Below are 27,268 nucleotides of genomic sequence, written 5' to 3'. Positions count from 1 at the left end.
TTTGCATGCATTTGGTTCCAAGTTCAAACTGAGGAACATCAGGTAGCAGCAAAGGGAAGAACCTTTGCCTGAGACTTTGCCAAGAAGTCAGGGTAGGCAGATAAATCTATAGACCTGCCCATTACAATCAAAATGGACTCTCGGGACATAGGTAGCCCGCCAATATGTTCTCAAATAATAGAATTCTTGCTTGCTTGCAGTTTTGTTTTTGTCCTGCAGCTGACAATTGTGTATGGGTACAGTTGTTCCTGCAAGAAGAATGAAACCTTTAGATTCCAAATCTTTAGGGCCACAGAGCTACTCTTCAGCCGTAAATAGTAAAAATATGGTTTAGTTCTGGATGATATCCTTGCTTCCACACACACACACACAAATCTGTCCCCTCTAAGTTTATATCAGGGAGCAAACCCCCCCCCCCAAGGCTGCTGTTGGCATTATGTTTCTGCTGCGCCCTCAATCAGGGTTGTTGGTAGAGCTTTATGATGTTTGCATCGTGAAGCTTTTTCCACAACCTCCGTTCCAGGTCAAAGTCATGGTTGGCATAAAAGATGAAGCGTTTCCATTCCTTGTCGTAATAGTGGTCTGAATACTTCTGGTGACCTTCCGTGATGTACCCATAAGCGCTTACCTGGTGGAGGCAAAAAGTCCAAAACATTAGGGAGATACAGAAGGACAATGCGTTGGCTGCAGATAATTGGGACAGACATGAATTTCAAAAGGGAAAGTATACAAATTATGGGAGGTGGGTGAGGACCAGCTGGCTTACCAAATTGTGGGAAGTGCAGAATTGGCAGATGTTTAGGGTTGCCAGGGCTTTCTTCTCCACCAGCAGAAGGTTTTTGGGGCGGATCCTGAGGAGGGCGGTGTTTTGGGAGGGGAAGGACTTCAATGCCATAGAGTCCAATTGCCAAAGCGGCCATTTCCTCCAGGTGATCTTTGTCGCCTGGTGATCAGTTGTAATAGTGGGAGATCTCCAGCTACCATGTGGAGGTTTGGTAGTCAAACAGAAATAACTAGTGCCCCAAAGGAGACCGTGAAATAAAAAAATTGAGCACTTATGGCATTAAAAAGCTGTTAAGCCAATTTCAGAATAGTTTGTAATTGCACAACTTTGAAAGAATGTACATTATATACAATTTTAAAAGAATTGCATATACCTTAATTCAACACAGCTGGGCTGTGTGTATGCAGCTTTAAACGTAGGGCAGAGTTTGTCCTGGGTTAGATGCCTTATCCAGTCATCCATTAGAAGCAGGAAGTCATACACTGTACGAATGGGTATGTTTATATATTTGTTTATAGACAATGTTTATATGATTTTCAGACCTTATGTGGAGTGTTTTCACTATGCAGTGTGTTAAATATTTGTACAGCGGCAAGGTGCTCCCCTGCTAGCTGGCTTTGTGTGTGTAAAGTGCCTTCAAGTCGCAGCCGACTTATGCCGACCCCTTTTTGGGGTTTTCATGGCAAGAGACTAAGAGAGGTGGTTTGCCAGTGCCTTCCTCTGCACAGCAACCCTGGTATTCCTTGGTGGTCTCCCATCCAAATACTAACCAGGGCCGACCCTGCTTAGCTTCTAAGATCTGACGAGATCAGGCTAGCCTGGGCCATCCAAGTCAGGGCGCTAGCTGGCTACACCCTGTATTTTACAAGTGTCAAGGACCTAGATCAGTGATGGCGAACCTTTTAGAGACCGAGTGCCCAAACTGCAACCCAAAACCCACTTATTCATCGTAAAGTGCCAGCACGGCAATTTAACCTGATTACTGAGGTTTTAGTTTAGAAAAAAAACTCATACGTTAACATCTTATGCTAACAAGCATAAAATGATTCAAACAAAGTAAGGAAAGCAATCCCAAGTGCTTTAATTGATTTAAAATTATTTGGCAGAGAATTCCACACTTTAAGGATTTCATTTTCAGAACTAACTGTACTATCCTTTGTCATCCATAAAATTAAATCATGGCAATGACTGACAAACACCATTTTCCCCATCTGCATTCTCAAAACTCTGCAGGGGGGCTTATTGTTGAGTTGTGCATCTGAGTGGCAAGTCCAAGGCAAAACCTCTCTTTCACAAATAGACACCCCCCCATGCAGTTTTGAGACTCTGGATGGGGTAAATGTGCATCTCAGTGGCAAGTCCAAGGCAAAACCTCTCTTTCACAAATAGACACACACCCCCATGCAGTTTTGAGACTCTGGATGGGGTAAATGTGCATCTCAGTGGCAAGTCCAAGGCAAAACCTCTCTTTCACAAATAGACACCCCCCCATGCAGTTTTGAGACTCTGGATGGGGTAAATGTGCATCTCAGTGGCAAGTCCAAGGCAAAACCTCTCTTTCACAAATAGACACCCCCCCATGCAGTTTTGAGACTCTGGATGGGGTAAATGTGCATCTCAGTGGCAAGTCCAAGGCAAAACCTCTCTTTCACAAATAGACACCCCCCCCATGCAGTTTTGAGACTCTGGATGGGGTAAATGTGCATCTCAGTGGCAAGTCCAAGGCAAAACCTCTCTTTCACAAATAGACACACACCCCCATGCAGTTTTGAGACTCTGGATGGGGTAAATGTGCATCTCAGTGGCAAGTCCAAGGCAAAACCTCTCTTTCACAAATAGACACCCCCCCATGCAGTTTTGAGACTCTGGATGGGGTAAATGTGCATCTCAGTGGCAAGTCCAAGGCAAAACCTCTCTTTCACAAATAGACACCCCCCCATGCAGTTTTGAGACTCTGGATGGGGTAAATGTGCATCTCAGTGGCAAGTCCAAGGCAAAACCTCTCTTTCACAAATAGACACCCCCCCCATGCAGTTTTGAGACTCTGGATGGGGTAAATGTGCATCTCAGTGGCAAGTCCAAGGCAAAACCTCCCATTCACAAATGGCCAATAACCCCTGTCCTGAGCCCAGGCCTCCCCGGGCCACCTCGGGACTTCCCAGACACCGGCGGGGGCTAGCCACCACCCGCAGGGGGAGAAAAGGAGTCAGGACGGCAGGATAAAAGCCCCTCCCACCCGTCCTTTCCTCCGCCCGCCGACAAACCGCCACAGTTGGGCGCCTGGCCGGGGGGGGAGGGGGGCGAAGCGCCGACGACACCACCCCCAGACAAGAGCCGACCCCCACCACCTACCTTTCCCCCGCAGGTTCCCCAAAGGCAAAAAGGGCAGACGCCCCTGAACCGGCCCAACTGAAGAGGGGTGGGGGGCCTTCTGGCAGGCGGGGAGTCCAGCCCCCCCTGACACATGTGTGTGTGTGTGCACGCGCGCACCCTACTCCTCCACGTGGACCCCTCCAGAGGGCCGCGGGGGACAGCCGGCCAGCCGGCTGCTGGGAGTGAGAAGGGCGGCTGGGCGGAACACCCTCCGGGGGGGCGGAGGGGCACCAGACGCCGAAGGAGGCGCGACAGCGTCAGCGAGCGGAAGCGGCAATGGGCTCCCCTCTTCCGGGCAGCGAGAGGCGAGGAGGCCCGGCTCAACGGCCGGGGAAGGAGCAGCGGGAGGCCCTGATGCGCGCACCCCCTGCAGGGATTTCTCCCCCCACGGCCAGGCCCGGGAGTGGAGCGGGAGGCAGCAGGGAGGGGGGGTTCTCCGCCCCCCCTCGGCTCTGGGCAGGGGGGGATCGGGACCGAGGCTGGGGTGGAAAAATTCGGCAAGGAGTCCAGGAAAGGGGGGCTTTGAACCGAGCGGTTCAAAGCCCCCGCGGCCCAGCTGGGCAGCCGCCTGCCTACAGCCTCCCCCATCCGGGGCGGGGCGGAGCCGGAAAGGCCAGCAGCTGGGAGGAACCATGCGTGCCGGCAGAGAGGGCAACGCGTGCCGGAAGTGGCACGCGTGCCATAGGCTCGCCAACACGGACCTAGATAAAGGTTGCACTATTCTGAAATAGGCTTAACAGCTTTTTTATGCCATAACAGCTTTTATATGCCATAAGTGCTCAATTTTTTTATTTCACAGTACCTGGAGGTTGGCAACCCTAAAGAGGGTGGTGGCACTGTTCCAGATCATGGAGAGAAATGAAGAAGGGGCATAAATTTCCCATTTAGGAAAGACAAAGACTGCAACTGGACTAAGACTGAAACCAAATATGTGTTGTAAAGCACAGGAGACGGAAGGGTTACAACATCACCTTTGGATTTCATTTATTTATTTATTTGGTTTTTTACTGACTCCGAAAAGTGCTTTTATGTCCTGTGCAGCAGCCCCGCCCCCAGTCCTTACCTGGTCACAGAGATGGAGTGCAGTTAATAAAAGGAACGCGCCTGTTGAGGGTCTATAGATCCGCCAGTTGGATTGGTCCAAACTTTTGGATTTTAGAAACCTGCAGTGGGACATAAGATAGCAGGTGAGATTCTTGTTGTATGCCTGCATGGTAAAAACGGTGTGCATCCATCTCACAGAATGCAGGCAATATGGTATTCTGCAAACCACCCACGGTACCATGAAGTTGAAGGTTGAAGGTTGAGTGCTTACCAGCAAAACAGAGCCATTGACAGACTGAGAGACTTTCCAGGTATGCAGAAAAAATAGTAGTTGATGAACTAGTCTTGATAAGGACTGGTAATCATTCAGGGAGACCAAGTTTTAATAACAAAACAAGAACCCGCCAAATTGGGGGGGGGGGGAGTTCAACCAGTTGCTAGTTGTTAAAATTGCTGGGGTCCAAGCAGGGCTTTTCCGGGAGGAAAAATGCCTCCTTCAAGGCAGCTGGAACAAGCTCCCTTCTTTAAAGAAGCATTAACAGATTCCTTGATTCAACCGATCACCAAGGGTTGCCTGGGGATCTCCTGCTTTTACAACTGATCTCCGGGAGACAGAGATCAGTTGCCCTGGGGGAAATGGCTGCTTTGGAGGGTCTGGCATTGTACCATGCAGAGGTCCTTCCCCAAACCCCACTCTCTCCAGGCTCCACCCACCCAAATCTCCAGGTATTTCCCAACCCAGAGCTGGAAACCCCACAATCACCCCACAATCACCCCACCCGCTGTGGGGCAAACTCTAATAACTTTATATGGGCAAGTGAAGAGTTGATAGGCTGAATTGTGGATTCCAGGGACGAAGAAGGAGAAGAGTTGCAATGCGTTTACAACCGGAAGTGCCACCTCGCGAGGGGCCTTATACCACTCAAACTCTTAGTGCTTGCGATGCGGCACTTCCGGGTGTAAACGCATTGCAAGGGGGCTTTTAAAGGCCCCTTGCAATGCGTTTACAACAGGAAGAGTTTGAGTGGTATAAGGCTCCTTGAGAGGCGGCACTTCCAGTTGTAAACCGGAAGTGACGTGCCGTGGTGTTTACGCGGTGTAAACCGGAAGTTTACGTGTTGTAATCCGGAAGTGACGTGCCACGGTGTTTAAGCACGTGTGCATGTTCGCCTGCTGACCCTCAGCTGGTCGGTGGGCAGAGGGGTAAATTGCCAAGGGTTTGCCCGCCACCACCAGACACCTGGCAACCCTATTTCACATACAGTTCTGTCATTTGACAGTCATAACACAGAGGAGAAAGGAGTTGATGGGGCTGGCTAGCATTGCCATCATGGCTTTATGGGGCATCCATTCATACCGTGCAATGACCCCTTCCTCTCAAACTCATCAGCAACTACTGCTAAATAAACTCTGGAGTTTTATAAACTTATAGAGAAGCAACATGTTCGGTTGGTGCAGCTACTCCTCCCATTGCAGCATTGTAAATGGAGAAACTGGGCCTGCCCACTGTTGCTACAGTTGTTAAAAGCCCCAAAGCACTCACATCCATTGAATCTGGCAATCACACTTGTTTTGGACATTGCAGTGACAAAGAGTTCTTTATTATTGACATTAACTTTATTTACGATCTACCTGTTTTTGGTGTATCTGAGAAAATCTGGATGAATCACAAAGTATGTATCCAGGCTGAAATTGTTATCAAATTTTTCCCTGGGCTTTTTCCTAGGAAAGGAAGCAAACAAAAATTTGGTTTTAGTTATCTATACCCTGCTTTTATCCCAATGGTGACCCAAAGCAGCTTATAACATTCTCCCCTCTTCCATTTTATCCTCACGGCAACCCTGTGAGGCAGCTTAGGCTGAGAGAGTGTGATTGGCCCAAGGTTACCCAGTGAGCTTCCATGTGGGGTTGCCAACCTCCAGGTACTAGCTGGAGAGCTCCTGCTATTACAACTGATCTCCAGCCGATAGAGATCAGTTCACCTGGAGAAAATGGCCACTGTGGCAATTGGACTCTATGGAATTGAAATCCCTCCTCTCACCAAACCTCACCTTCCTCAGGCTCCACCCCCAAAATCTCCAGGTATTTCCCAACCCAGAGCTGGCAACCCTACTTCCATGGCAGAGTGAGGATTAGAACCCGGGTCTCTCCGATCCTAGTCTGACACTCCAATCATTCTTCTGGGCTGTTACCCCACGCATACACCATACTCTCACATCAGGCAATTTGGCTTCCAATATCCAAACCTGCTTTTAAAATTTAATTGCAGGTTACCGGTGGGTCAGACATTTTTGTTAGCTGCCTTCAGTTACCATGGGTGGTAAGGGAAAGTGGCATATAGAAGAAGCAGAAGAAGAGTTGGTTTTTATGTGCCGACTTTCTCTACCACTTAAGGGAGACTCAAACCGGCTGACAATCACCTTCCCATCTCCTCCCCACAACAGACACCCTGTGAGGTAGGTGGGGCTGAGAGAACTGTGACTAGCCCAAGGTCACCCAACTGGCTTCATGTGTAGGAGTGGGGAAACCAATCCAGTTCACCAGATTAGCCTCCGCCACTCATGTGGAGGAGAGGGGAATCAAACCTGGTTCTCCAGATCAGACTCCACCCCTCCAAACCACCGCTCTTAACCACTACACCATGCTGGCTCCCAGATTTTAATAAATAAAGGGGGAGAGTAGTGGGTAATAGTTAAGAACCACTGTCACAGAGTCTTCTATAAAGAAGAGTTAAAACTGCTACAATGCTTAAGGAAGAGTGTTCTGAACAGGGCCTCGACCACGCAGCCGTCTCACCCATAGTAATCCAAAAATCCTTTCCTGACTTCCTTGTTCAGCAGAAGAGCTTTCAGCCACTCATAATCTCTTTCCCCTTCCAGGAAATGAAGGTACTTGATCTCCTAGGAAACACATCACACATATGTTAATGGGGAACAGAACAGAAGGAACAGAAGCGGTGCCAGAATGCATTTAACCATTGGGCAGGACTGAGCAGACAGTATGCCAGACCCCTCCCCCCACAATCCAAATTCTGTTCCAGACCTCATTCTGAATAAATTATGTAAATGATCCAAGGCCAACCTCAGCTTTTCAGAGCAGCGGAACAGGGTCAAAATGAATGAGGGGATAAAAATGGAATGTTCTGCAAAATTTGGAGTGCTGATTTAAGAATCTGGAGATAGCCCAAATTACGCTAAGCTGAGAGAAATCAGAAACCCAGCGGTCATAAAGACTAGGGTTTTATGACGTAAAACCCACACTCTCATTGCCAAGCTTATTGTCGCTAGATCTATAATGCTCACAGTGTGAGGAACTACTGCCTAGCTTCTAAGTAATGGTTCCTCATCCCGTCAGCATGAATGCCTTAATCATTCAAGGAAGTGGACACAAAGGAGACTATATTTACCTGTTACCACTTCTTCACTCGCAGTGGCTGATTGTTGGTTTGAGGCGAATGGTCAGTCATCTCAGGGGCTCTGTACTATTCTGAGATTTTATGGATTTTTATGCATACTTAACATGGATATCCTTAAATTCATACAGGATGTGTTTGTGTGTAAAGTGCCGTCAAGTCACAGATGACTTATGACGACCCAGTAGGGTTTTCAAGGCAAGAGACGTTCAGAGGTGGTTTGCCATTGCCTTCCTCTGCATGGCGAACCTGGAGTTCCTTGGTGGTCTCCCATCCAAGTTCTACAGTGAGGAAAAAAAGTATTTGATCCCCTCCTGAACTTGCCCGTTTGCCCTCTGACGAAGAAATGACCAGTCCATAATTTTAATGGTAGGTCTATTGTAGCTGTGAGAGACAGAATAACAACAGGAAAACCCCCAGAAACCCAGAAGACAAAAGTCAGAGATTGATGTGCATTATAATGAGTGAAATAAGTATTTGATCCCTTTGCAAAAGATGACTTAGTACTTGGTGGCAAAACCCTTGTTGGCAATTACAGAGGTCAGATGTTTCTTGTAGGTGGCCACCAGGTTTGCACACATCTCAGGAGGTATTTTGTCCCACTCCTCTTTGCAGATCCTCTCCAAGTCAGTAAGGTTTTGAGGCTGATGTGTAGCTACTCGAACCTTCAGCTCCCTCCACAGATTTTCGATGGGATTAAGGTCTGGAGACTGGCTAGGCCACTCCAGGACCTTAATGTGCTTCTTCTTGAGCCACTCCTTTGTTGCCTTGGCAGTGTTTTTTGGGTCATTGTCATGCTGGAATACCCATCCTCAACCCATTTTCAATGCCCTGGCTGAGGGAAGGAGGTGCTCACCCAAGATTTGACGATACATGGTCCCGTCCATCGTCCCTTCAATGCGGTGAAGGTGTCCTGTCCCCTTAACAGAAAAACACCCCCAAAGCATAATATGTCCCCCTCCATGTTTGACGGTGGGGATGGTGTTCTTGGGGGCGTAGGCAGCATTCCTCCTCCTCCAAACACGGCGAGTTGAGTTGATGCCAAAGAGCTCGATTTTGGTCTCATCTGACCACAACACTTTCACCCAGTTCTCCTCTGGGTCATTCAGATGTGCATTGGCAAACTGCAGACGGGCCTGTACATGTGCTGTCTTGAGCAAAGGGACCTTGCGGGCTCTGCAAGATCTCAGTCCTTCACGGCGTAGTGTGTTACCAACTGTTTTCATGGTGACTATGGTCCCAGCTGCCCTGAGATCATTGACAAGTTCCCCCCGTGTAGTTCTGGGCTGCTTCATCACCGTTCTCGTGATCAGTGCAACTCCACGAGATGAGATCTTGCATGGAGCCCCAGACCGAGGGAGGTTGACAGTTAGGGTTAGGGTTGTCACCTTCTCACCAAGCTGCTTGGCAATAGTCTTGTAGCCCAGTCCAGCCTTGTGCAGGTCTACAATCTTGTCCCTGACATCCTTGGACAGCTCTTTGGTCTTGGTCATGGTGGTTAGTTTGGAATCTGATGGAGTGATTGCTTCTGTCGACAGCAGAACCCTAACCCTAACCCTAACCCTAATCTGGTTGGTTGATAGGGGATCAAATACTTATTTCACTCATTATAATGCACATCAATCTCTGACTTTTGTCTTCTGGGTTTCTGGGGGTTTTCCTGTTGTTATTCTGTCTCTCACAGCTACAATAGACCTACCATTAAAATTATGGACTGGTCATTTCTTCGTCAGAGGGCAAACGGGCAAGTTCAGGAGGGGATCAAATACTTTTTTCCCTCACTGTAACCAGGGCCAACCCTGCTTAGCTTCTGAGATTTGACGAGAACAGGCTAGCCTGGGCTATTCAGGTCAGGGCCTCATATAGAATACACTTCCTATATAAGACACATAGTGATAAATGTTAAAGGTACCATGCTAATGGTGTGTAGTTTAAAGGTATCTTTAGGACATGTCCTAAAATACAAGGTTTTTGCACTGGTGTTTTGGACCAAGTATCTGAAATTACAAGATACCAGTTGCTGATAAATCATATGGTGATATTATTATTACATCTGAAAGATTAAGTACTTGGCATAGACTTCCAGGAGAGACAATTCCTGCTTACAGGAAAAGTGTGGACTGACATTTTAATGTCACATAGCGATAACTCCATGTCTACATTTTGATTGTCAGTATTACATGGTTTATTTCCTGCTTTTTTCTTCAGAGAGGCATATTGATTTCCTACCTCCCTTAAACAAGCTGAGTGTAATTTATCAATACTATCAGCCATTGATCTTAAAGCTGCAAAAAAAAATTGGACCGTTTCAGAAATTAAAAGTGTTTTTGTGCTAATAAGGTATAGTCTGAGTTGCTGCTAGTCACAGAGATATCTGTCTGTAAATTAGTTTGAGAGCTTTGAGCAATCATACTAGCGTTGTCTGTCTGAACCCCCACTGATCTTACTGCTGGAGGAGTCACCGTTGGGTCCACAATATTATCTAATCCTTAGTTTATGAATGAATCAAGACTGGTTTTGTCTTGGGATCTATCTTGAGAATAATTGGTTTTCCCCTCATTACTGTTAAACTTAGAAAGAGCAGGGACATCGAGGGCTAGGGCAGTGTATTTATCACTAGTTGGGAAGTTCAAGAGATCATCTATTTTCCGCTGCTTGGATGGGAGACTTTAGGATTAGAATAATTTATAAAGTGTTTGCGACCCATTTAAAGTAAGCGTGTTTTCCCCCCCTCACTTCTCCTTTGTTCCTCTCCCCTTTCCACCTTTCCCACCGCCCCTTTCTACTTCCTTCTCCTTTCCCCCTTTCTTTTCCCTTTTGCCTTTTTTCTTGCCTCCCCCTCCTCCCTTATGATAAAATACGATGAAAAGAAACATAAAATATATATAAAATCAGATATAAAATAAAATATAAAATGTCAAATATAAAAAAGAATATTAATAGATTAAAAGTTTGAGAGTAAAACAAATAGAAAATAAATAAATTAAAAGTAGCCCAAATAAGATAAAATACGATAAAACAAAGAGCTCTGTAGCAGAGTACAGAGTCTGCCTCACACTCTTAGGAACTAAAAAACCATAAGCTCTAATATAATATAAACTCTGAAACTCTAAGACTTAAAATTCGAGTATACTATCAGACCATTCCTGACTTCAGAGCACAAAAGTCCTTAGGAGGCCAGGAAGGGGCTGCACCAGCGTTGGGGCCCCTTGTGGCGGCGCCCAGGCTACTTATGCCGTTGTGTGTAGCCCCAACATGAGCCAGGAGGCCGGGACACTGGTCTCCTGACACTGCTGCGCCGCCCCGGGACACTGGCTGGGCCTTCCACCAGTGTCCCACTGCTGTAAAGGCCCCTGCCAGCGTTCCGGGGGGACGTTCCAGTGTCTGGGGGGTGTTCCCGGGGTGTGCTGGGGCGGGGGCGGAGCTGTAGGTAGGCAGCTTCCTGTCCCCATTCAGCCTGGAACGTCGGCAGTGAGAACAGCGTTGTTGTGCCGGCTAAAAAGATGTTCATCGCTGTTCTCTATGGGGCATAAAGCTAGAAACAAAGATAAGAACTTGAATAAATATAGAAAGGCAATGGGAGATAAAGAGAAACAAATAAAACAAGCCCCAAATAAAGCAAAAACAAGCAAAAAATAAAAACCTTGAGCGTCCTGCAGTATCACAGTGGAAACTGGAAACCCTCTCTGTACATTTGACAGAGAGGAAGTGGGCAGTACTTGACATAGATTTGGTTATAAATTTGGTTATAAATCTTTTGAATGTGGCAAAAATTGTATTGCAAGAAACTGGAAAAAATGCATAAGCACCAAAAAAATCAGAATGGTCTAATAAGATCTGGAAAATGAGTTTAATAATCAAATTAATATACGATGCATGCACTCAAAGTATGTCATTTTTGGGAAATGAACAAATTCTATGAATGATGGCCTATCTTTTACTGTACTGGAACTCTAAATTCCAAGATGGAATCTGCCCATACTTTGGTATGCTATAACAGATGATATTAAATTCAATTGTAAAATGTACTCACAGTGCATTCCTGACTTCTGAGGATGAAAGTTCGCAGTAAGCCAGGAAGGGGCTGTGCCAGTATTGGGCCCCCCATGCCAGCGTCCGGGCTTCTTATGCCACCGTAAGTGGCCCCAACGCTGATGGGGAGGCCCAGACTGCCATGGCAGCGCCACCCCAGGATGCCGGCAGGGCCTTCCGCCGGCGTCCCACCAGCGTAAAGGCTTGCTCCGGTGTTCCAGAGAGCGTCTCGGCCTCCCAGGGGATGTTCCTGGGGTGTTCTGGGGGGCCTACTTTTTAGCAGGCACAGCCTCGCTATTCTCAATGGGGCAAAAAGCCCCATTTGAAAAGAAAAATACTGGAAAAAGGCTTTTTTCAAGGTTTCGGCGGGTGGGGAACTGCTTAGGAGGCGCTGCTGCGGCGCCTCTGCCACGCCATCCCCGCACGCCGAAAACTCAGGAACGAGCTGTCAGAGTTTGTTATAATCTATTCAATAAATAGTATTTGCTAAAAGAATCTGACGCATACCATAGCTCTGCAGTGTCCAGAATTTTTGAATTTGGGTCGCCCATCCCTGAGTAGAGGATCCCCGTGGCACAGAGTGGTAAGCTGCAGTACTGCAGTCCAAGCTGCCCTGAGTTCGATCCCGACGGAAGTTGGTTTCAGGTAGCCAGCTCAAGGTTGACTCGGGATGTGACGTCACCCCATGGGTCAGGAATGACCTGGTGCTTGCACAGGGGACCTTTACCTTTTTTATCCCTGAAAAGCTAAGACACCTGGCAACTATACCAGAAACATGAGTGTGGACCCAAAGCTTTTACTTAATAGGTTGCTTTAGGTCAGAACTGGGATGTAGATCTGCCCTTAGGCAGCCAAATTATAGAGACCAAATTACAAGTAAACCCCCTGCAGCCCCAACAAGGGAGGAAAGGACAAATGTTAGGCATCTGTCTTACCGGTCCCATGGGGATCTTCTTAAATCCATGGTGCCCCAGTACCATAAGTGAAGCCACTAAGGAATAGGATGTGAATCCATAGAAGGATGTTCTTGTTCCAACATCTCTCTCATAACCCTTGATCACGGCCCCACTCACCCTGGATCAAGACACCATATTGAATTGTTAAGTTAGTCATACAAGGCTATAGCATTGCATTTCATTCTCTACTGCAGGGTTGAGGAACTTCAATAGCTGATGAAAAATAACTGTCTCAGGGTTTCTATAATTCCAGAGGAAGGCATGTAGAATGTTTAGTTGTCCTATATAGAAAACACTAACAGAAGCTCCAGTTAAGACCACAGGCCTTACATATGCAGATGGTTCAAGTATAATGGATGTTTGCTGGAATTTGAAATTCAGTGAATATTCCAAATATACTTGAGTGACTTTATAACCAGATCCTGATACCAACATTTGTATAAACTGCTGGAATCCTCTCACATTTTGGAAGAAAAATGTAGGCAAAAGGGTTTAGGGATCTTCACGCTTGCTTAAGGTTTGGAACACTACAATCAGATTTTTGTAAACCCAGCTACTCAATAAAAAGAGTTTGGTAAATTCACCCTCTTCCTACAATTTCAGGAAGAATTTAAAGCCCAAAGAGATTTCATTGCAAACGAGAGTGGAAGAACAGACTGACCTAAATGTCCCTCCCTACTCCATTAGTTAAGTGGGGTTATTGTGGTCATCCCAGTCTCACCATGTAAAAATCACAGAAATGACAGACCAGTGATTGTAAGACGCAATACTAATCAAAAGGATGGCTCCACAAGTAGGGAATCGCCTCATACTGAAGGCATAGCTAAGCTTTGATTACATACCCTGAGGACAGTATGAGCACAACAATAGCCACTATGTTTCCTAGGTAAGCCTGTGACAATATTTGAGAACTGTAATGATTTAAGTAGGGAAAGGGGAGAACTTTGTTAGAATCAGACCTGCCTAATGCATATAAGCCTAATTTATACATGCAGCAGAGTAAGCTGATAGACTCCTGAGTGTAGAATGGTCTATACTATTTCAGACTGCAGTGAGGAATTTCATTTTTGAATGCTCACTCATATAAAATTCCCAATATATAGAAAACTAGCATGTCGGAAACAAAAGGTCTAGCCTAGTCCATTTCCCAATGTACTAGTTCCACGGAGACCCGCTGTGGAATAGTGGTAACTAGAATGTCGGACTAGGATCTCGGAGACCCAGGTTCAAATCCTCACTCCGTCATGGAGGCTTGCTGAAGTGATACAATCCGTTCTGCCCCACCCAAAAAAAGAAGAGAAAAATACCCAACCGAGAAAGATAGGGTAAAGCAAAATGTTGATAAAACAAACCAACAGCGTATGCCAAAATATACAAATAACGGATGATTCAGTTGTGCACATAAAGCACGACACAGATTATTTAATATAATGACAATTCAAGAACAGGATGTGAAAATCCACAGGCAGTGAGACAAAACGGAGTGCCATGTTTGTTTCCGCAAACAGCCTTTGTCGGTGGCTTACACTATAAACATAATTAGTAGTCACATCCCGTTCACAGTGAAAAATCATAACCACAAAGACCAGTTAGAGGACCAAACTGTGTGTGTGTGTAAAGTGCCGTCAAGTCGCAGCCAACTTATGGTGACCCCTTTTTGGGGTTTTCATGGCAACAGACTAACAGAGGTGGTTTGCCAGTGCCTTCCTTTGCACACCAACCCTGGTATTCCTTGGTGGTCTCCCATCCAAATACTAACCAGTGCTGACCCTGCTTAGCTTCTGAGATCTGACGAGATTAGGCTAACCTGGGCCATCCAGGTCAGGGCAGAGGACCAAATTAAAAACCTGCAAAAAATGAAAAAGACTTTAAAAAGCAATAAATAACGTTATAAAAAAATTACATATACATACTTGGAATATGTTATGGACTCCTTATAACAAAACACTAGTGACTGTACTAATTATGCTTATTAGTGTAAGCCACTGATGAAGGTTGTTTGCTAAAATTCTTATGGCACTTTGTTTTGTGTCACTGCCTGTGGATGTTCGCATTTTATGTGTAGTGCTTTATGCACACAACTGAATTGGTCATTATTTATATATTGCAGCGGTTTTTCAGTTATGGAGCACTTTTCAGGAGAGAAATTCATCACAGAGTACTAATTTTCACCTAGCACCTATATACTAAGCCAAACGACAGTCGTATTTTTCTTTCCAATCTCTTCATGGAGCACTAGGAGATGCTTCGCAGAACACCAAGTACTCCATGGAGCACAGTCTGGGAACCTCTGATATATTACATCATACTGGTGATGGTGGGCAGTACATGATGGGAGAACACAATTGAAGAAGCAGGTTCCTCTTACCGGAAGACATAATTATGGGAGTCAATCTCCTGGCCCATTCCGGAGTTGTTCAATATCCCTCCATTTCCTACTACAGCACAGGTGATACACCTGGAAGCCTGGCTGCCGTTGTGTGCCATGAGAATCTGGTGATAGGGTTTTGGAGGAAGCATGGTTATGACTTCTTTTACCACTGGAAAAGACAAAAATACCATTGTTCAGCATAAAGGACTAGCAGGAACACATGCCAGATCCACACACCGTTGGTTATATCGCATGATTGTTGCTCTGTAGTTGTCATTCACCTCTTGATTGTCTTGCTGCACTGGGAATTCCAGCAGGTGAATGGTTATGATGATACGATATCAATGATGTGTCAATCCAGCTGTACTTTGAACTGTGAGGAGAATATAACAGAACTAAGGAAATGAACTGGAGTCCATGAAGTTTGCTGTTGGGGAAGGGGAATGGGCCATGAAGGCTCACTAGTGCATGTGATGCTTGGCTTGGGCTACAAAGAACTCATAGGCCAGAGAGAAACTTCACACGTGGCCTATTTATCTGTCTCAAGCAGATTCCAAGCTTTCAGGAAGAAATGGCTTTGTAGTAGGGTTGTCAGATCCCCCGATTTGGGCCCCCTCCCCCTGGCAACATCCATCTAGCTGGTGGGGGTCTTACCAGGCTTACAATGAGGCCCAATCCCCGTCGGAGCAACAACATCACTTCCGGAAGTGATGTCATTACGTTGGTGATGTCGAGGGAGACACTCTGGTATTTGGGCAAAACTCTATGGTAAAAATAGCCTCTACCATGGAGTTTTTGCCCAAATAGCAGAGCATCTCCTTCGACATTGCCGACGTGATGACATCACTTCCGGAAGTGATAAAGTAGCCAACCTCCAGGTTGTGGCTGGAGATCTCCTGCTATTACAACTGATGTCCAGCTGATAGAGATCAGTCCCCCTGGAGAAAATGGTCGCTTCGGCAATTGGACTCTATGGCATTGAAGTCCCTCCCCAACCCCGCCCTCCTCAGGCTCGGTCCGCAAAACCTCCCACCGGTGGCGAAGAGGGACCTGGCAACCCTAGGAAGTGACGTTGCGTCAGCGCTGACCTCCCTCCGCAGCCGCTAAGTTCCTCCCACCCCCCAATCCCCCACTGGTTGCCAGGGGGGGCCTGGCAACCCTACCTTGCAGCCCTTTCCAAGGACAGGTTTCTTTTTCTATCTGAGAAGATTTCTAGTACTCAATATGTATGATTCAGCTCCATTAGTCCCTAAGGGAAGAAACAGGGATCCTGGCCACCACTTTCCAGGGAGCTTCTGGCCGCAGGTACTGGGAGTTTCAGGGAATAGCTCCCTGTACTCACCTCTTCTGGAAGTGAGCATTGCTGCTGTGTACCTGAGATACCAGAAGCTCCTGGGTCCAAGGCAGATAGCAGTATGACATGTGTGGTTAGGGTTGCCAGGTCCGTCTTCGCCACTGGTGGGAGGTTTTGGGGGTGGAGCCTGAGGAGGGCAGGGCTTGGGGAGGGAAGGGACTTCAATGCCATAGAGTCCAATTGCCAAAGCAGCCATTTTCTCCAGGGGAACTGATCTCTATCGGCTGGAGATCAGTTGTAATAGCAAGAGAACTCCAGCTAGTACCTGGAGGTTAGTAGTATAGTACAAAAGACTCACTCAAAACTGTACAGTTAAGCTGTAATAACAAACAGTAGTCGGCTCTGCAAACAATAATGATAGTGTAATAAAACACCAAAAGGTCAAAAATGACGATGTAACAAAAACCAAGTGGAAGGGTGATACAACAAATGACAAATTACAAGTGTGTACACAAATGAAGAAAATAACAACGACAAGCAACAATATTCACAGAACAAGCGAAAAAGGTGCAAGCCAGCAAACGCAACAGCAAACGGTCACAATACTTTCAATATGTTCACGATAATGGAACAATGTCCAATAGAGTCGGCTTGGCTTGTTGCTGGACACTTGCACAGTCAGGCAAATTTCCTCCGATTTGCCTGACTGCGCAAGCGTCTAGCAACAAGCCAAGCCGACTCTATTGGACATTGTTCCATTATCGTGAACATATTGAAAGTATTGTGACTGTTTGCTGTTGCGTTCGCTGGCTTGCACCTTTTTCGCTTGTTCTGTGAATATTGTTGCTTGTCGTTGTTATTTTCTTCATTTGTGTACACACTTGTAATTTGTCATTTGTTGTATCACCCTTCCACTTGGTTTTTGTTACATCGTCATTTTTGACCTTTTGGTGTTTTATTACACTATCATTATTGTTTGCAGAGCCGACTACTGTTTGGTATTACAACAACACAGTACCTGGAGGTTGGCAACCCTATGTGTGGCATAGGTGTGATTTGGAAGATTCAGGTTCAAATTCAAATTCTCACTCTGCTAGGAAACTTGCTGAGTATTCCTGGGCCAGTCATTTCTCTCTCAGTGTAACCCACCCCATAGGGTTATTATGAGGATAAAACAGAGGCAGGGAGAATGATGTACAGTCACTGCTCTGCGCTCTTTGGAGGAAGGATGGGATAAAAATGTACGGAATAAATAAATAAACCTACTGCAAGCCAAGGAGGAAGAATGCAATATGACTTAACTCACAATATCATTGTGTCTGCCAGCCTCCTCCAAAACAGGGAAGCTTTCACTATTACTTAGTAGCTCAGTGCAACACAATATATGTGTTCTTCTCAGAAGAGGGTCCCTATCAATAAGTGGTCTTCCTGTATACTTAGCACTGATACTGAAGATACTGCAGTAGTTTACTTGTGCAGCAGTATCAACTGTGGAAGTATGCTGAAAGCACAGGCTAGGGTTGCCAACCTCCAGGTGGTGGCTGGAGATCGCCTGCTATTACAATTGATCTCCAGGTGACAGAGATCAGTTCCCCTGGAGAAAACGGCTGCTTTGGCAATTGAACTGTATGGCATTGAAGTCCCTCTCCTCTCCAAACCCTGCCCCCCTCAGGCTCCACCCACAAAACCTCCACGTATTTCGCACCCGGAGCCGGCAACCCTGGCAGAGGAACTTCCTGTCAGGGCCCAGCCCCAGCTTGGCTTCAGAAGTGAAAAATCATTTTGGCTTCAGAAGTGAAAAATCCAAGTGGTGCTCTCCAGTTAAAATCACTGACCATTTGCTTGCCTTTAAAAGCATCCAAAAGTCTTCCACGAGGCAGCCCTCTCACTCTTCCTGGTAGTGAGGACTGGATGACTCTGGGTGCTTTTTTAGGAGCTAGGAAACTTACATTTCTTTCTCAGTCCCCACAGCTCGGAAAAGCTGGCAACTGTTCATTGCTTCATGAGGTGGGAGGGGAGGAAGGCGCAGGTTCTGAGTTGTGGGAAAACTTAACGGGGCCTTACAGCCTGCTCAGTGTACAAGTCAGATTTTTTTGTTCCAGTGGGAAGAAGCCCCATTATTAGCCCCTTCTGTTTCTCCCCAGTTCAGTTACTCACATGAGTAATTTAGCTCCATGAACCCAAAAGGTGGGGAGAAATGCTCCATGCGCTCCCATTCACTGTCACTGAAGTGACTCCTGTCCATAAAGAGTGTGATGTTAGACAGGAAAATGCCCTGCAACCAGTCAGATTTGCCAGCCTTGACCCGCAGTGAATTTGGACAGGTCTTGAAATACAAAGAAAAGGAAACAAAGTTGCGAAGCACTGTGATAATATGCTGTAAATTGTTGGTGCGTTAGGCCCCTGACTTTGATAGACCAAGGATTCAGCATAAGGCAGCTTCATGTGTGTGTGTGTGTGTGTGTGTGTGTGTGTGTGTGTGTGTGTGTGTGTGTGCGCGCGCGCGCGCGCGCGCGCGCGCGCGCGCATGAGGGACTTGGATCAACTGACTCACCACATGGCCAGATGCTATATACCATCAACTTTTCATGGGATATAAGCAACACATGGAAAATAGACATCTGACTCCAGAGAGTCACACATGCAGAGAAGGATGCCATGTCTCCTTTTAGTCTCATGCATGATTTTGAATGGCATGCCAAAAAAAAACACCAGCCTTCTTTTTTATTGTTTTGTAGAAATGCAGTGCCCTGACCTGGATGGCCCAGGCTAGCCTGATCTCGTCAGATCTCGGAAGCTAAGCAGGGTCAGCCCTGGTTAGTATTTGGATGGGAGACCACCAAGGAATACCAGGGCTGCTGTGCAGAGGAAGGTACTGGCAAACCACCTCTGTTAAGTCTCTTGCCATGAAAACCCCAAAAGGGGTCGCCATAAGTCGCCTGCGACTTGAAGGCACTTTACACACACACAGAAATGCAGTAATTTATACACAATATATGCTGAGAAAGAGAGCAAAAACCTTTGGGCCATGAAGAGAGAGTCATAGTAGATACTGTTTGCATTGTTCTTTTGCAAAGATGATGGATGGAAACACAGTCCCTTGTGGCACAGTTAGAACCATGAAGAGATTTACAGTGCATTCCTAAGGAGAGTTACTCCAGTCTAAGCCCATTGAAATGAATGGGTTTAGACTGTAGTAAGTCTCTTTAGGAATACACTGTTAGGGCTGTGCAGCTTTACACTGGAAGTGAAGCTCAGGTCACACGACTGAATGCTCCTCCGAACAGAAAAATATCTTCCGTATAGAAAGCTAACAAGTTAGCAGAAAGGGTCCTAGGCTAGCCTTCTCCCTGGCATGCTAGCTTTCTATATCCAGGGAAGTTTTGATATGGAAAGCATAAGAACATAAGAAAAGCCATGCTGGATCAGACCAAGGTCCTTCAAGTCCAGCAGTCTGTTCACACAGTGGCAAACCAGGTGCCTCTAGGAAGCCCACAAACAAGACGACTGCAGCAGGATTGTCCTGCCTGTGTTCCACAGCACCTAACATAGTAGGCATGCTCCTCTGATCCTGGAGAGAATAGGTATGCATCATGACTAGTATCCATTTTTACTAGGAGCCATGAATAGCCTTCTCCTCCATGAACATGCAGTCATGTGAGCCACCACTTGTGGTTTGAAGGCGTACAACCCAGAAAGAGATATTTACCACTTCAATGAGAACTTGACCCCATTGGCTGTTAGTATTTCCAGTGATGATCTCATGATCTTGGTTGCTGTTGTTGCTGTTTAACCGTTTCATAAATGTCTTATGATCAAAAAAATAAACAAAAAACGGTCTTGTGCTACCACAAAAACCTGTGATCTTGTGGACTAGTGGGTAATTTTACCTTTGCAGAACTGATTTCCAGTCCTAGCTTAGCCATAGTTTCAACGTCCTAAGTGGACAAAATAAAACAGAAGTTCAGCAGCACCTTAAAGACTGACAACATTTGTCTTTAAGGTGCCACTGGACTTCATTTCATTTTGCTACTACAGACTAATATAGCTACCCTGTGGAATTCTCTAGGTGGGCAAGTCACTCTAAGTTCTCCATCTGTACCTCACTGGGATGTTGTAAAGGGGTTGAAATACAAATAAAAACAATGCACCCTGAAAACACTGTCAAATTCTATTATACCTTTGTTTTATTATCATCATCTTGAACCAGATGGTAGGAGCTCAGAGTAAGCCCAGCGTCCACAATGTACAGAAACAAACCTTGGGACAAACACACATGCCACAAGTAACCTTTTTATTCTACCCCAAATTGCTAACAACTGAACCAAACCAGCTTTTACTCTTAAAACATTTGAAAAAGAATAAACCGGCAGAATATTTAGGGGATCTATGATCATGTATCTACTTACTGACTGTGGAGTTGACTTGTCCAGAAGATACTGGTCATCAAAGTCCCAACGGGGCTCAGATTTGAAGTCAGATGCTTTAAACCTCTGATTGTGGGTTGCTTCAGAAATGCCATGTATGCCTTGTAGAGCTCCAGGTAGAAAAAGAAGAGTTGGTTTTTATACTCTGCTTTTCTCTACTGAAATGAGTCTCAAAGCGGCTTACATTCACCTTTCTTTCCCCCCCTCCCCCCACAACAGGCACCTTGTGAGGGAGGTGGGGCTGAGAGATTTCTGAAAGAACTGTGACTAGCCCAAGGTCACCCAGCAGGCTTCATGTGGAGGACTGGGGAATCAAACCCGGTTCTCCAGGCTACAGTCTACAGAACTGTAACTTGCCCAAGGTCACCCAGCTGGCTTCGTATGTAGGCATGGCGAAACCAACCTGGTTCACCATATTAGAGTCCGCTGCTCATGTGGAGGCATGGGGAATCAAACCCGGTTCTCCAGATTAGAGTTCACCACTCTTAACCACTACACCTCGCTGGCTCTGTGATCCACAGCAGCAGCAGCAACTGACTTGGCTTTGGTAAACAACTTCTGAGAAGGAGGACCAGAAGTTACCAAGTGCTCTTCAGATGTGTGTGTTTCCTTTACTTTTCCCTTGGTTTGCAAAGTGGATGGTGGTGTTACATATTTAGCCTCAGATTGCTTCTCTTTGTGATCTTGCAACACGTCTTTATTTTTCTCTTCCTTTGAAACGGATATTACTGCTATGCTCTTACCTTGTTTTTCTTTGGCAGTCTGTGTTGCACCCTTATCCTCAGCAAGGTTTTGATTGGCTGCAGGTCTCACAGCCCTAATTTCAGCTGGCATCTCATTGGCTTGGGGTCTTAATTCCTCCTCAGCTTGTTTTTTATTGTCTGCTGGTACCCCAAAACTATCCCCTGTTTGCTTCTTAATAGATTCAGATATCACTCCTTCTTCCTTGGCGTGCTCTTCCTTGGCATCCAGGTTGTTATTCAGTGCCTGTCTCTTAACAGCACCTTGCTCTTCTGCAGTATTGTCAGGGCCAAGTATCACCTTTAGAGGGTTTACTAGGTCCTGGCGGGTATCCAGAGCTCCTTGGGCACTCTGCTGGATGTTCATTTGTGCTTCTCTGGTGTCATGATGAAAGTAACTGAATGGTCTAAGGAAAGTTCAAAAGACAGTTATCTCCAAAATGCTTTCATAGAGAACTTTGGTACTTATACCAAAGATTTTTGTAGACAGCTGCTTGCAGAAGACCACTGGTAGCCAAGGGAGATCCACCCACTCTGGTCCTAATTAGGGTTGCCAGCTCCAGGTTGGGAAATACCTGGAGACTTTGGGGGTGGAGCCTGAGGAGGGCGGGGTTTGGGGAGGGGAGGGACATCAATGCCATAGAGTCCCATTGCCAAAGTGGCCATGGGGAATCAAACCCGGTTCTCCAGATTAGAGTTCGCCACTCTTAACTACTTCACCTCGCTGGCTCTGTGATCCACAGGAGCAACAGCAACTGACTTGGCTTTGGTAAACAACATCTGAGAAGGAGGACCAGAAGTTACCAAGTGCTCTTCAGATGTGTGTGTTTCCTTTACTTTTCCTTGGTTTGCAAAGTGGATGGTGGTGTTACATACAGAACCAGTACAGGTGCTTCTGCTGGTACAGCAATGAGTATTGTAGAAAAAATAGGGGCATTGATGACTAAACGGATATAACAATCAAAACTGCATATGTACAGTAATATCATAAAGCAATTGTATCCCAACACACTACACACTATGAATAACAATACGTTTATTAAAGAATCTTTGTGAAAGTATATAAATAGTCATATGTATAGCAATATGCATAAGAACATCCAAATCAATTCATACATGCACACTGACAAATCATCTCAAAATCATCAATAAGACATCATGGAGACATCTAAAGCAAGTAGTTCAGTGAATGGCGAGAGGGGAATCTGGTAAAAATCCCATTTCAAAGACTAATTTCTTCAGTTGCCCAATCATTCGCTTCAAAGAAGGAACCACTGGATTCATAATTGCATAAAATTCACGCTAGCAGATCATTGGTCCAGTATGTGTCTTCAAACGGACAGCATATTAGCATGTTCAATTAGCATATTAGCAATGAGATCAGTCTATACACAAAATTTCTGGGATATGATTTACAATGAACTAAGGTTGATAGTACAACATAATATCCCTAAAACACCTGAAATGGTGTTGTTAAGTATAATACTAGACTCTGTAGTAACTCAGAGATCATTTTTGATACATGCCACTATTGCTGCAAGACTGGTCTATGCAATGAAATGGAAAACATCTGAAATACCAGATAAGACCGCTTGGATAGATAAAATGATGGAACTGGCTGAAATGGCAAAACTTACCACATTAATAAATCAAAAAGAAAATACTGAATTTGTGGGAGAATGGGAGGCATGGACAACATACTGTGTAAATGAATTTAATTTGGGAAACATTAAGGGATATGTTTTGATCTAATTTAAATTTTTTGAAGTAATTAAGATAACAAAGTTAAAGAGTAGATTTTAAGATAATGATAAATGTGGTTTATTATAATGAATTAGACATTAAATACAAAGAGAGAAATAAGAATATCAAATGGACAGAGGGGGGGAGAGGGCAAGTCAACTATATATATTTGTTTAGTGATAAGATAGAAAATGTTTATAGTATATACTATATGAATGGAATGATATAATAGAATGTGAACAAGTTTGAAAAACAATAAAAAAAAATTTTTTTTAAAGCGATCAGTCTATACACACATATATCCAGATCCTCGACATAAAGTAAGAAAGGGAGATTTCCAAATATGCCAATCCTTCCCCATTGGAAGACTGGATGTTTGTAACTAAACTTAAAAAAGACACTCCCCCCTCCAGCTGCCTCTATGGGTGACCCATGCAGTTACAACGGTTACACATTATCATAACTGTTGGCTTGCACAAATATGCAGAGTAGCTTCTGGCCATAAAATAGTCCGTAATGATTAACTCATTGCAGGCATGCACGTGCACACTTAATAAAAAAAGGTTTTCCACAGATCGAGGCTTGTATGTGTCAATTTGCAACCAACTGTCATGGCTTTGAATCACAGCCAGAGCACACGATGTGCCCATTTGTCAATCACCAAAGCATAGAGGAAACTTTGCAGGTGTTTAGTTAATGGGCTGAGGTGCTGGCCCCTCATCTGGGGAAACTGTTGCAGCCTCTCTCTCATTCTCTCTCTCATTCTATCTCTCTCACACACACACACAAAACCATGATTTATCATGAGCTCTGAATGCAGCCTGCAGGTATATTCTGAGCTACCTGCAAACAGGAGTAGATGCAGGTTTTTCTGATGTGCAATGAACTTGGCTTTCTCCCACCTTTGCTGCTCAAATGTTACAGATACAGCCTCTAATTATTTGCCCCTCCCCTCCCGTGGCCTCTCCACTGTAGCTTTTTACAAGCAAAATGTATCTGTTCAAACATTTATTCAGCTTTTTAATTTTTTTACAGGTTGTTTTAAATTATTCCAAGGTGGGGTAGAGGCTTTGTGACTGGCACAAGGACTAGTCAATAAACACAATGTTCTGCTCCTTTGGTTGCAAACTTATTGAATGGTTTCCCCCTAGAGTTGCCAGGTCCCTCTTCGCCACCAGCGGGAATTTTTTTGGGCAGAGCCTGAGGAGGGAAGGGTTTGAGGAGGGGAGGGACTTTAAAGCCAAAGAGTCCAATTGCCAAAACGGCCATTTTCTCCAAGTATACTGATTTCTATCTGCTGGAGATCAGTTGTAATAGCAGGAGATCTCCAGCTAGTCCTTGGAGGTTTGCAATCCTATTCCCCGCTGACCATAGCCTGGAGAAGATTGCAAACGTGCCCCAAATATGGTACATTAGTTTTCGTAGCCAGCTCACTGCACCCTAACAACTCATCCACACAAATGTTTGTGGGAGATTGAAGCTTGGGGCCATCCTAAGCAGAGATACACCCTTAGGAGTCTAATGACTTCGATTCACTTTCACATGTGTAACTTTGCTTAGGATGGCACTGCAAATCAACCACCAGTCATCACTAACTATTGGAGGGTGATCCTGGTATTCTAAGCCCTGCTAGACTTCAAGGACAAAGGACTGGCCTTATAAAAAGAGGTGTAATCATGGCAAAACAGAAATGAACACTCCTCCTTTGGAATTTTCTGACTCCCACCAACGTTTTCTGGTTGTGCAGCGAACTCCCAAAGTAGCCCCAATCTAATTGAAGTGCAAATACACTGCTGATTCCTATGGGTGCAGTATGGTGTTTCTGTATTATCTTTTATCCCTTTACCATATACTCTAGTCCAGGGGTGTCAAACACAAGGCTCGAGGGCCGGATCCAGCCCCTTGAGAGCTCTTATCTGGCCTGCGAGCCAGCTGAGGCAGAGCCCCCCACCACCACTCTCGATCTGGGCTGGCAAGGCCTGGCCCAGCCTGGCCTGACCAAGTGAATCTCCAGCCCCATGTGAACAGAACAGCTGCCAAACGGCTGCCATGCTCCGCCTCCAGTGGCTTTAACAGCAGGATACAACAGTCAATAACTGAAGGCACACAACTGCAAACAGAACGGTTTTAACTGCCGGAGTTTATTGCGTTCAACCCATAGCCGACCTAAGGTGACCCCATAGGGTTTTCAAAGCAAGAGATATTCAGAGGTGGTTTGCCCTTGCCTGCCTCCACACGGCAACGCTTGATTTCCTTGGTGGTCTCCCATCCAAGTACCAACCAGAGTTGGCCCTGCTTAGCGTCTGAGATCTGATGAGATTGAGCTAGCTTGGGCCGTCCAGGTCAGGGAGAGTTTGTTCAGATGTATAGAAGATCAAACTGTTCCAAGTAGTTGGTAATTGTCGAAGCCTAAATGCGGATTTGAGGTGAAGGAGGAATGAGGAAACCTAAAGAAATATTTGAACTAATTTCCTCATTTTCAGCAAGGTGTGCATAGATCATACAGTTGTGCAGCAATGGGTGTGGTATGACTCAAGCAAGACCTAAGACATATGCAGACTTAGAACCCTTATAGAGAGAGGCAAATGACTAAGACTTTGTCAGAAAACATTCTTTTAATTTTAGATTGTGTAGAGAAGTTTATTTGCATGTCTATTAAAAATAGGGTTGCCAACCTCCAGGTATTGTAATAAAATAAAACCTCGTGCTGAGATATGGTTATAAAGTAGCAAAACAAGCACTGATGGCTAATTAATAATTCTTGTTGAACAATAAGGTTTACAAAGCACAATAAGGCAACAATATATACATATGCAAAGATGACTGACATCCCAAGTGATTACAATCGCTCACAGTTCTTAGTTTCCAACAAAAGTACTGAAGCAATAATAGCAAATTGTGTGCTTCGGGTGCTGGGATGTCGAAAAATAAGGGTGCCAATATTCCGAAGATTGTTAATCCCCGAGATGGGAGCCCGGTGCTGAGCCCATTTTGCAGAAGCTTTGTCTATCGGGAATTCTTAATGCAATTGATAAACATCTATAGAGATCAGTTCACCTGAAGAAAATGGCTGCTTTGGCAATTGGACTCTATGGCACTGAAGTCCGTCCCTTCCCCAAACCCCACCCTCCTCAGGCTCCGCCCCAAAAACCTCCAGGTATTTCCCAAGTTAGACCTGGCAACCCTAATTAAGAGGAAGAAAGAAATGAGTAAGAATGATACCTTGTATGCCGTTCAGTGGGCAAAGTCAGTGTAGTACAGTGGTTAGAATGTCAATCAGGTTCTGGAAAACCTAGGGTTGCCAACCTCCAGGTGGGGCCTGGCGATCTCTTACTTTTATAATTAACCTCCTGATTTATTTATTTGTACCCTGCCTTTCTCCCCAATTGGGATCCAAAGCCGCTTACATTGTTCTCCTCTCCTCCATTTTATCCTGTGATGTAGGTTAGACTGAGAGAAAACGACTGGCCCAAGGTCACCGAGCGAGCTTCCATGGCACAAGTGAGGACTCGAACACGGGTGTCCCAGGTACAAGTTGAGTCTGACACTCTTAACCACTACACCCTTCTGGCTCACTACAGAGATCAGTTCCCCTGGAGAAAATAGCTGCTTTGGAGGGCGGACTCTGTGGCATTATAGCATGTTGAGTCCCTCCCCTCCCAAACCCCACTCTCTTTAGGCTCCACCCCCAAAATCTCCAGGAATTCCCCAACCCAGAGCTGGCAACCCTAGGAAAACCTGGGTTCAACTCCCTATGTGGAACCATGAAATTCACTAGTGACCTTAGGTCAGTCTTTCTCTCTCAGCTTGATCTATCTCGCAGGGTTGTAGTGAGGGCAAAAGGGGGGGCACATATGCCACCGTGAACACCTTGAAGGAAAGAAGGGAGAGGTAAACAGGTAAATAAAGTACAGCCTAACTGGTTAGAGTAGGCAACCTATAAAGAACATTTAAAAATCAGGTCTCTTCTTACCTGTATGGATGTTTTTCTGAAAAGCCAATGTAAGCAGCAAAAGAAACAAAGAGGAACAAAAAGATTATGCCAAACAGCTTGGTGGATATCCTAGGAAACATCCTCCTGGTTGGTCTCAT

At 45.4% G+C, this 27,268-nt stretch overlaps 1 protein-coding gene across 1 annotated transcript; it reads right to left on the bottom strand.

The window, feature by feature from the left end:
- Positions 1-457: 457 nt before the first annotated feature.
- ST6GALNAC1 (ST6 N-acetylgalactosaminide alpha-2,6-sialyltransferase 1) lies at positions 458-27,268 on the bottom strand. The gene is made up of 10 exons (XM_056860068.1): positions 27,150-27,268; positions 21,197-21,840; positions 20,676-20,773; positions 18,424-18,592; positions 14,970-15,141; positions 12,581-12,719; positions 6,998-7,101; positions 5,834-5,923; positions 4,221-4,320; positions 458-628 (listed from the first exon to the last, which is right to left on the bottom strand). The coding sequence occupies exons 1-10, from the start codon at positions 27,266-27,268 to the stop codon at positions 458-460; spliced, it is 1,806 nt and encodes a 601-aa protein (XP_056716046.1).

The sequence above is a fragment of the Euleptes europaea genome, chromosome 1 (assembly GCF_029931775.1).
Source record: "Euleptes europaea isolate rEulEur1 chromosome 1, rEulEur1.hap1, whole genome shotgun sequence".
Lineage (NCBI taxonomy): Eukaryota > Metazoa > Chordata > Lepidosauria > Squamata > Sphaerodactylidae > Euleptes > Euleptes europaea.
The sequence above is the reverse complement of the archived record's forward strand: the minus strand, read 5'-3'. Positions and strand labels throughout refer to the sequence as shown.

What these genes read in the sequence shown, in the direction of transcription:
- ST6GALNAC1 (XM_056860068.1), bottom strand. Translation starts at nt 27,268, where the DNA reads ATGAGACCAACCAGGAGGATGTTTCCTAGGATATCCACCAAGCTGTTT. An exon ending in TCCCATAATTATGTCTTCCG is followed by an intron (nt 12,720 to 14,969) that starts GTAAGAGGAACC and finishes GTCTTGATCCAG; the next exon opens with GGTGAGTGGGGCCGTGATCA. An exon ending in GGATTTTTGGATTACTATGG is followed by an intron (nt 5,924 to 6,997) that starts GTGAGACGGCTG and finishes TTCCTTTCCTAG; the next exon opens with GAAAAAGCCCAGGGAAAAAT.